At 44.0% G+C, this 10,568-nt stretch overlaps 1 protein-coding gene across 1 annotated transcript in view; it reads left to right on the top strand.

Annotated features, from left to right (window-relative positions):
• Window positions 1–326: 326 nt before the first annotated feature.
• flt4 (fms related receptor tyrosine kinase 4) overlaps window positions 327–10,568 on the top strand; it is a 35,539-nt gene continuing 25,297 nt past the window's right edge. Inside the window, exon 1 of the mRNA XM_068740055.1 lies at window positions 327–384. Within this exon, the coding sequence (XP_068596156.1) occupies window positions 327–384 (58 nt within the window). The remainder of the gene's footprint in view (window positions 385–10,568) is intronic.

Genomic DNA, 10,568 nt, shown 5'->3' with positions numbered 1-10,568 from the left:
GGGAGACCCCCCCCCCCCCCCCCCCCCCTCCAATCCAGCTTGTTATGGACTGGTTGGATGAGTGTGCGTGGACAACAGTCACGAGCAAAGGAAAAGGAAATCATTGTAAATCCCTTTCAGTCACTGTGTATCCTTCTTCTGACAAAACGTGGCCAAAAAAAAAAAAAAAAAAAAGGTCCCCCCCCTGCTTCCCGCAGCATTCCGGCTCTCCCCTCTCCGAGCTGAGCGCGGATCAGCCATCGATTGGCCGAAGTTCACCTGAGAGGGTTTCTCCGCATCCACGGACGGTCCATTGAAGCGACCTCTCCGCCGCTCAGGATCCAGAGATGAAGACAGACGTGACGTTTTTCTGTCGGACTTGGATCGGAATAGCGTGCGCCTCAGGTGAGGACACTTCTGCGACGAGCGTGAAAGTTGGAAGCGCGCAACTTTTTAATGATGGAAAAGTGGGCGCCTCCCTGTGAAAAGTAGACTGGAGTTTTATTCCTGATAGATTTCACATCTGGCTGGAAGCCAGGTGCATCTTGAACTTAATCTGGAATGTTCCTGGGATTAGTTTACAGTTTAGACCTGAGTTACTAATTTAAGTGTTTGAATCAATCCCTTGTGTTGCGCATTGTTCCTCAATGTTATTTTAAAGAAGTAGCGCATGTTTATCACTCATTACCTGTGTCTGAACGATAATCAGGCACCCAGTTGCAGTCTACAGACAGGCATGGTGCTGTTGTATGGATGCAACCGTTAATTGGTAATAGAACACAAGAGAGTAAATCCTGTTGCACACTTTGAGTGACACATCAGGAGCTGATCACATTCTGACACGAGGAGGAGGAGGAGGTCAGGAGGGGGGGGGGGGGGGGGGCATCTTATTTTTGCAGCGGGATAAAGGTTATCAGTCAGAGCCCCCCCCCCCCCCCCCCTTTTAAGAATTTCAGGGTTACTTTCTGAGCCATCTGCCTCCAGTGTGATCTTTCATTAAAACTACGGTGTCCAGAATTCACCAAACTGCGATCAGAGTTGGATGAATCTCAAGCAAAGTTTTTCTTTGAACACTTTTACATGAACCCAGACCCATGCGATCGATTATATGTTACATGAGAGTGTATATAGCTGCAGGGGTTGTATATACATTTGAGATTTCTCTCTGATTGCTATTCAACAGCTGTTCAAAATGAACAGAGAATAGCTCTGTGAGGGGCAGGGGCCACATGGCTGAATCTTTGGAGGGATCTCTCCGGTTCCATAAATATATCGCTGAGCTGTGCTGGGTGGGTCCCATACATTTGATGAATCGTGCACCCTGTCTCCTTCAGTAAGCAAGGAGAACTAATGGGCTCAGAAAATCCATTTCACGGGAATCACTCCCCTCGGTGATGGTCTCTTCGTAATGTATAGATTTTACATGATGTGACTAATTGTGTTTGGCGAAAGCTGAGATTGAAGTCGGTCTCCTCTTATTCAAAACAAAAGAGGAAACCCAAACAGCAGCTTTGGATAACTCCACAATGTGTAATTGTAAACCTCTTGTCTAATACTTCTGTCATCACACAAACATGTGCGCCGGTGTTGTGTGCTGATTCGCAGCCCTGTCAGTTCAACCGCGCAGGGAATCCATCGCAGTTGATGATCAGCAGAGGTATCGTATCTCCGAACTAAACACTCACAGGCTGCGTTTCAGAGACCCGCATTTTTCAATTGCAACCTCCAAGCATTTGCTCGGGAGAGCAATTAATGCCACGTGAAGATGTGCATGTGAGAAAGAAGCCTGTGTTCTGGTTGAACATGTTTCGTGTTTAATCCATTTCTCTGATTAGAAACACAAGTCAGCACAGAGCTCCACACGTCAGTTCACCGTTTGATGCCATTGAGTAATCGAGCCATAGAGAAAGGTCTTATTTCAAAAGTTTAATGCTTAATAGGAAAATACACTGTACTCTGAGAGAGAGAGAGAGAGAGAGAGAGACTGCCTCATAGATATCTTTCTGTCTGTGCCTGGTGCAGGTGTGCCGGTTACCAGGATACCACTGAGATCAATAGTCAATCGCTGAGCAATTCTTCTCCATGAAGTCCATCAGTCAAAGAAACCACATACGAAAGCCATGAATGATGATATTGTTTTTGGAGCCAGATGAAAGTTGACATTGCGCTCAGCGGCTGTTTTCTGTGCGCATACCTCCGCTTGATCAGATCATCCCAGAAATCTAACTCTCAGCTCTCAGGTCTCCGGCTATTATTTTAGTCATCCACTTAAAGAGGTTGAATTATCTTAGCCAACAATACCCCCCCCCCCCCCTCGTCTCAGCACCGGTCTCAGGATTCAGCATCTGGACTGAGGAGCGGTCCCTCGGTCTCCGTCCTTGCTCTACCAGCTGGAGGGCAGCTCGGATGAGAGAGGAATGCTGCTGCTGCTGCTGCTGCTCTGTGCAGTAAAGTACAAATAAATAAGGCGTCTGGTGCCTCACTCATCGCTGCCGTTGGAGCAGCAAGGACCCCCCGAGGCAATTTGTATGTCTGGTCACTCACTTTCTCATCCTTTTAAAACATTTGAAATATGACTCAGGCTAAGAGATACGCTCTTTCAACACTAGGAATCTGCAGCAAAAGCCAACTATGCATCCAAGTTGGTGTTAGATAGCCGATATAAAGACATAAGGTATGTGGTATTTTTGTTTTTACATTTCTCTCAAGATCTCCGTGCCCAGTTTTTAACCATGCTAGTTGCACGGATCATCCAGGCCATGACGACGTCTTTGATCCCAAAGGAAATATCTAAATTTACCGGATGAAACGCTGTCAGACTCTAAGCAGACATTTGAGCTCTTCTGGGAATCAGTTGGAAAAACCTTCGTTGATCAATTTCATCATTGACCTTTCATCTGGGGCCGTCGTCTGAAAACATGCTCTGCATTTTTGGGTTTGGGGCAAAATGCCGGCAATCTTTTTTTTTATTAGCATTCCCGTCAGCCTCAGCTTGAATAACAGTCGGTATCTTTTAAATGGGAAGATAAAGCTTCACATTTCAGGCAGCCCATAGATTTAATGTTGACACAAACGGGTGTGTAAAGAATGAAGTAGACAGCTTGAATCTCAAACCCTCCCGCGTTCCAGCTGATGGTTAATCACAGCGTTGAGTTGGAGTATGTCAACGTCCAATTGTGTCTTTGTGAATTCCAAACTGCCGCAGCCTCTAATTCCAACATCATCCTTGCCTGTACCCGCCACACGAAAAAAAGGGCATAACCCTCGTTATTTTCATCAGGATCAATAGGGACTAAAGTCTGACTGCTGCGTGTAAAAGCACAAGTGCCACAATTAATGTTTATAGAGGCCCATTCAGAGTCGCTCTGTTGCGTTATCTCTCAGTATCCCGACTGTGAAAGTGAAATGCGAGCCACAGCACTCTCACAACCGTCTCCTACGCGTAGGACGGCCAGGATTTAAGGGAGGTCTAACACTTTCATTTTCTTCCTCTTTGCCTTCTTTCTGTCATGCATGACTGCCTTGGCCCGAGTTTCAAACCGCAGCCAGGAGGACTTTGAGCAAAGATAGTCACTGATTAATTCTTTGCTGCGTGTTGTACCCGGGATAAAGTGTGTGTGTGTGTGACTGTCATCTAGGTTCTTTTACCTAACTGCTGCTGTTAGGATAAAACATTAGCATGAAGACCGTTTCACAGGCTTTGTTCCGTTTGGATTCACAGCAGCAAACACACATTTTGGTTGCGAGCTCGCAACTCCTAAAATCGAAAGTTGTTTTTATTTATTTTCCTACTGTTGACAGACGTGGTGGCCGGTCACGGTGATGGTTATGGGGGTGGGAGGGAGAGAGGAAATAGCTTTCTGTTCAATCTATTGATCAGTCTCTCTATACATGTGTTGAAGGCAGAAATTGGATCCTGCAACATGGCGACTGTTGCGACACTCCACTGGGCTTGAGTTGCCTAGAGACAGGCATCGTTCAGAGCTCTTATCGCCTTAATAAAAGTGGCCCTCACTGTTATGTTCAAATCGCTCCTCAGGCAGCTGTGTGGGTACGTCGGCCATGAAATACTGCGCTTCTTCCTATGGAGGTCAATTTGGGTTTGTGGGAATGAACATATTGGAAAAACCTGAGGAAATTGCCAGCTTCCCTCTCACTTTAAAGCATTTAGCAGCTGAATTATTGATCTGGCACTTACTATTTTGCTGCATTGAGTTAAATTTGGCATCTCTCGTAGCAGCAGCGGCTTGTTTATGACCGGAATCTCAAAGAATTAGGCAATAGGCGCTCCGAATTGGCACTTCAAAGTTTGGCCTCTGAACAGTCGCAGCATGGGTTTTCTGTGTAAAACGACTGCAGCCGGTATAGACGGCTAATGTTTTAGCATTTGCACACCCTCAAATGGATATTTGACACAAATCTCAGCTGTAGTCAGGAGCCAGGACATTGTGATAACCAGAATATACTTGGGCCTCTTCTCAGTTAGGGAAACCATTTTACAGCAATAATTTTGATGACATGCACAACCCCCCTAACCCTAACCCCCCCCCAAAGCAACCCAGAGGAAGTGCTTGAGCTGTCCGGTGTGCCTGTGAGGCAGGTACAGGAAGATTTAGTCAGGGACACAGGTTTTAAACATAGGATGTTGGCCCAGATGGCTTGTCGCCGCATCCTTAATTTTGCATCCCTCCCCTGGCAGGATGTTGGAAAAGCCAACTCCCCCAATAGTAGAGAGGACAGGGACGTGGAGCATGTCATCCTCCTCGGCAGTAACAATGAAATCAAAGCGGGGCTGCCAGTCAAGCCGTCGCCTGGCTTTGGCCCGGCCTTGTGTCCAGATGACAGAGGAAGCAGACTTTATTTTTTGCCAGAGAGAGAGAGAGAGAGAGAGAGAGAGAGTGGGTTAGCTGGAGTGTGTTGTTGCCCCGTGGCTGGCAGAGTCCACATCCAGAGAGCAGGTCTGCATGATGGCCTGCATGGCCTCCCGCCCCTCACCGGACATGGAGGGCTATTTCAGACAGCCTTTGCTTTGGCCCTTTGCCAGATACTATGTCAGTGAAATAACTGCAGCCGTCCTGTTGTGGTGCTTTATTTAAGATCTGATTTTGTCCATCGCTCCTTCTCTCTATCAACAGCACATAAAAACAATCAAATGACTTGGAGCAATGAAAAATATTAAAAATCAAATGAAAAGTAAAACAAAAACGAAAAACATTGACATTAAAAGTTTGGTAGAGAAACAGCGCTCTAAACCGTGCCTTCATTTTGCAATGGTTACCATAACAACACCTTCAATGTGTGACAGTACAAAAAGCTTTTCCATTTTCTGTAAGTGTTTATCATTTGCTGACGGCTATAACAGCTGACACCAGGCAGGCGGGCGGAGGGCTCAAGTCTCAAGGCAACGCCGAGACAACCTGCCATTCACCGGTCACACATCCTTGATAGAATGAGACGGTAGAGAAATAATTCAACACTTTTTTGTGCTCCACATGAGAATTCCAAGTGACCTGACCCTGTTTATAAGCCACATTTAAGCAGGATGGTCCCGCAGACTAACAAACATCAACAGAAAGTCAAAGCACTTAAGTAAGTAAGTAAGCTGTTTTAAGCAAAGTGATTCTGATATATTTGGGGTAATTACTCTATATTTATTTAGGAGACATTTTGCTGACTGAAATTACTTAGATTTAAAAAAAAAAGAAAAAGACTGTTTTAAGAAAGAATATAGTACATATTGTGTAATCATATATGACTCGTTAAAATGCACCAGGTGGATGCTTCACCTGTTAATTTAAAAGTTCACAGTGGCCCTTATGGGAACTGAGAAAATCAGCATCAGCCACGCAGTGTTGGCGTTCGCTAACCCTTTCTGAAAAAAGACGAGTGAGTGTTTGCTACACATAAAGTGCTCGCCTCTCCACAACTAAACGGTCAAATGGTTGGTCACCATCTAAAGCATCCAATCTGATTCTGTCATCTGTGCTCTGTGTTAAACGAAAAGGATTGTAGATAAAGGAGTGATGATATGGTACATGCTTTGAATTCCTTACTTCCTATGTCGTGTTCTAAGGAGACTGGATGGCATGCAGTGGATGCATGCTCATTATAATTCTGTAAGCATCTCTTCTGCTTACAGAAACATTATAAGGTGGCTTCCCAGGCCGTGTGCAGCTCAGGTACCCAGTGACAGATACCAGATTTATGAAAACCTGGGGAAAAAGTATTTATTTTGTTGTTTATGCTTTTAAAGAGTCTCCCTCGTGACTCTGTTTGGCCAAAAATTGGGACTCAGAGAATGATTTTTCTGTTTACACAAGGTTTCTGCTTTCCCGTTCCTGTCACGTGACTCATCCGATACAAAACTAGACAGGAGCGAGGAAGCCCTTAATGACAACAGCTCCACTGTCCATGAATAAGGGAAGTGGGAGAAGCTATGAACAATAAAAATAAAACAGGAAATTGGCTTGCAAAGAAGAAAACTGCGCCGTCTTTCACATCAGACTTATTGCTGCTGCGTTACCCCGAAAGAGAGCAGCCCCTCACCGCCGTGCCCGAGATGCCGCCTGCCATGTATCTACCTGCATGTCAGAGGGGCTTTGCATTTTTAACTGGCTTAGGTTGCTAATGAAAGCTACTTTTCCATTTCTGTGCACCGACTGTGACAAGAGATCAGGAAAGGATAAGATAGACGCGCATATAGGCTGTAGAATTGCTTCATATAGCTCTGAACTCCCACGTGAGCAATTCTACAGTTAATTTTGCCATTACTCCTCACAAAACCAGCACGAGCACAGCAGAAGCCCCCCCCCCCCCCCGTGCCCTCCCCAGTGCCGCAATGCAACTGCTTTATCGGTGGAGTGGTGTTTTAAAATGGACACACAGCGACAACAGCCGGCAGACGGGAGTGATTTGTGAAGGAGGTTTGTGTAGGTGACTTTTAGAAAGACTGTAATCAAAAAAAGGACTCACTATTCCTTATAATGTAAATGTCTATTTTAACATGGCAATTAAAAGAGGACATCATAGTTATGTTCATCGTTATTCACTTGGCCTTACTGAGGTTTAGATTCAGATTCTAACCGCGGCGCTGATTGCAGTTCAAGTACATTTAGCATTCTTTTCAGGTTGACCATTTTCATGACATTCTATAGTACTATCTATAGCAGCGTGTTGCCCAACCGTTAGATGTGGCAGTCCCTCTCTCTCACACACACACACACACCAACACACACGCACACACACACCGTTTGGTAGTCTGACCTTTGAAACCTAAATTGCTGTCATACTGTTTGCAAATTAAAATTTACAAGTAACCAGTCGCGCATATTTGCTCCCTGTCAACCAGGTATTTGAAGCTGACACATCAAAGCATGGACTTAATGCACATGCTGAGCTGACAGGCGCAATTGTGCCTGGAATAGTCTGACTTCACACACTTAGGTCGCGTACATCTGGCACTTCCATCATGTCAGAGGCATGCAGAGCAGAAAGGGCCGAGACACCAGCTGTGCAAACCTCCGAGTCTCGTGGAACCAATTCGGCTTGATCACTGTCACGTTGCCGGCATGGCGGACAGCCAGACCAGCCTTTTAGGTTTCACGGAGCACTTATCATTTCTTTATTTGATCAAACAAATATCACTCAGCGAGCATTTTGCAGGAGCAATGTCGAGTCTTACAAGGACATGTTGACTGAGGCAAAGCCATGCCAAAAAAGACCGCAGGTAAAAAGTACTCTTCTGTAATTATTATTACGTTATTTTTCAAGATTCAAGTTCTACGTTTCAGGTAATGTGAATACAGTCAGCCGAATCACAAGATTGATAAAGTCATTTCAAGTGTTGAAAATTGGCTACAAGATGAATGCTTTACTGTCCCAGACTCTTAATGGGGGTGCATTTATCTGTCTGAGAATTGCACAAATCTCAGCTTTTCTGTTTAAGTCTTCAGAAATTCTGAGTGAAATCGACTTTGGAGACATTTTGTGTTATCCTTTTAAGCTAAAATGTGCTTGCATTTTGTTGGCTGAGGCTAATCACACAAAGCTGGTTCTTATCTCTGCTCTACCAGCTGGAATCTTTGGGAAAAGAGGGGAACCAGGCACCGATATGTTTTGGCTCTGCGTCCCATGTTTCGTAAGGATGTTGTCAATCAACAATCACAATAACTGGATAAATGTTGACCAGTCAGATGTTATTAGTGCCAGAAAACTAGACATGAATTATTTGAATAAAGGGCCTTGCCAGCGATTGTTTAGTATGCTTTACCTCATTTTTATCAAACAACACATAATTTACATTTACGTCAAAAGATTTAGCACACCTCCGCTTTCTCCCTGCAACCAATAGCTTCCATTAATGTCTGTTGCAATTCAAAAAAACTGCTGGTGATGTATAATCTACGACAACATACGTCAACGTTGTTTTACTGGACTCGTAGCGTCCTCAGAGAGCGATTAGTCAGTCCTTCTCTGATGTAAGCTGCAGCTCTGTGTACCGAAGACGAGCAGAGTCTTAGTGTAAAGCTGGGGCTCTGCTTACTCACTGTTTTATCTACAAACCTGCTAAATACCCACAAAGACGAACGAGCTAACCGAGTGACAACAGTCGTAGCAATCTGTAGTGAAACACAGCGTGAAAGGTTGTCTGGGGTTGATGTGTTTATTGTCGTGACAAGATATGCTATCGGCTGTGAACTTGTTTTTAACTGATGTGTTTGGTTTTCTTTGGCGCGCCCACCACACAGCTCTATATCGAGGCAACGTGTGCTCTGAATTATATTTGACACAATGTAAACAGTTACTGATTGGATTATATATATGTTGTACGCAGTAGACATATGGAAGAAATTGACTTCAGGCACAAATAATTGTCTTCATTCTGAACTGTGGGGAGGAAAACGATCAGATCCTGGAGCATCATGGAGCTAAAAAAAAGAAAATCACCTGCAGAAAAGGCACAGAAATGGCGCCTTCCCACCTCTTCGACCAGTCACGTCCAAGCAGCAGAGCAGCCGATGGCCGCTTTGGCCTGCAGCCATGTGCCATCCCGCAGACACTAAATTCTGACTTTGCAGCACCTCCTGTAGTCGTGATGAGATGGGCAAGCAGTTTATAAAAGATGCACGGACAAGTAATGTGGCTCATAATGGAAAAAGACTGTTTTCAGTCTTACCAGTCTTATCAGATCCTACCTGTCCATTCATCGTTTGCAATGGAAGCCTATCCCAGCTGGCATTGGATGATTCCGTTGCAGTTGTAGCTCCACCCAGTGGAAAACAGGAAGCTATTTCATACCATGATGCACTCTTAGTAGCTCTTTTGACTGCATTGACTATAATTCCTTGAAGCATGAATGTTAATCTGAGGTTTTTATTAAACAGCTGAGAACAAGTGTTCTCTTTGTCATGAAAGAAGCAGGTGATCAGGGATGTTACTCACTCAAACAGGAGGGTGCGACCTAAGAAAAAACAGGAAGTTGGCCATGTCATGCAAATTTGATGTATTTTTCATCCTTTTTATATTCCTTTTAAAAGTCTCATTCAATGGACTTTAAATTTGTTTTAAAAAATGTCAACGTCTTCCATCCATCCATCCATTTTTGTGCAGAGGTGACGATGGCATGCATCTTGTCTACTGCCTCGTATCCACCTTGCTGGTCACTGTTCTGCTTTCAGCTGGCAAGAGGCGGCTTAAACATCGGAAGAGAATGGCACGGCCATCGCAACATCGCGATTATGCTAATTATTTACATCATTTAAAACACTTGTCAACAGAGATGGAGCAAATGTTCTTAATTTGCCATGAAAAACGAAGTTGATTTAACGGCACCATTCATGCTCAAATCTTTAACAAACTTCAGTGTTGCATAAAAATGTCAAAAAAAACAGTTTCAGTGACAGTGCCACCTACTGGCAAGAGGAAGTAAGGCTTCTAAATCTAGCTATTTAGGTCTTATTTATATGAGAAACATAATTGTTAAGCCAATGAGAGACTGAATAGGGTAGGGGTCGCGATGGTGACTGAAATTAATAATTAAAAGTAACCAAGATGTGTAGGTACATGCTCTCCAAGTGATTTTAATTTATTACAAAAAAAACAAACAAACAGGATTTGTTTCATTATCTTGAATCCAAACACACCTCCAGCATCTTGATGGCTTGTATCTCACAGTATGGCAGGCAGCATGACATTTCATAAAGACTTTGCATCCCGTTTGTCAGCGTGTGATCGCTTAACTGATTCTGAGGGAAACATCCGTCACCGAGACTCAGCCAGGATTCAGCTCATCTGCCTGTGGATGTCAGAGATATTTGTGACATTACACATCAGCATGGATAGTCTGCAAGCTGTGTTGTGTGTACTGTTAAATACTAAATATGTAGCATATTTTTATACGTCAAACCTTGCCCTTGGAAGATGTGTTAACAACACAATGCATGAAACTCTTTTACCATAGTTGTACCATTTAAATAGCTCTGATTGCCTGGTGCACATTCTGTTGCGCATTATTTGTGCAGAAAGTGCTTTCAAAGGATCCAAATCAAAAAGGCACCTGTCTTTGGCTTCGAAAAGTGTTATAGTAATTT

This window comes from Brachionichthys hirsutus, chromosome 6, assembly GCF_040956055.1.
Source record: "Brachionichthys hirsutus isolate HB-005 chromosome 6, CSIRO-AGI_Bhir_v1, whole genome shotgun sequence".
In the NCBI taxonomy this organism is placed as follows: Eukaryota; Metazoa; Chordata; class Actinopteri; order Lophiiformes; family Brachionichthyidae; genus Brachionichthys; species Brachionichthys hirsutus.
This window is presented reverse-complemented; position numbering and strand designations above follow the sequence as displayed.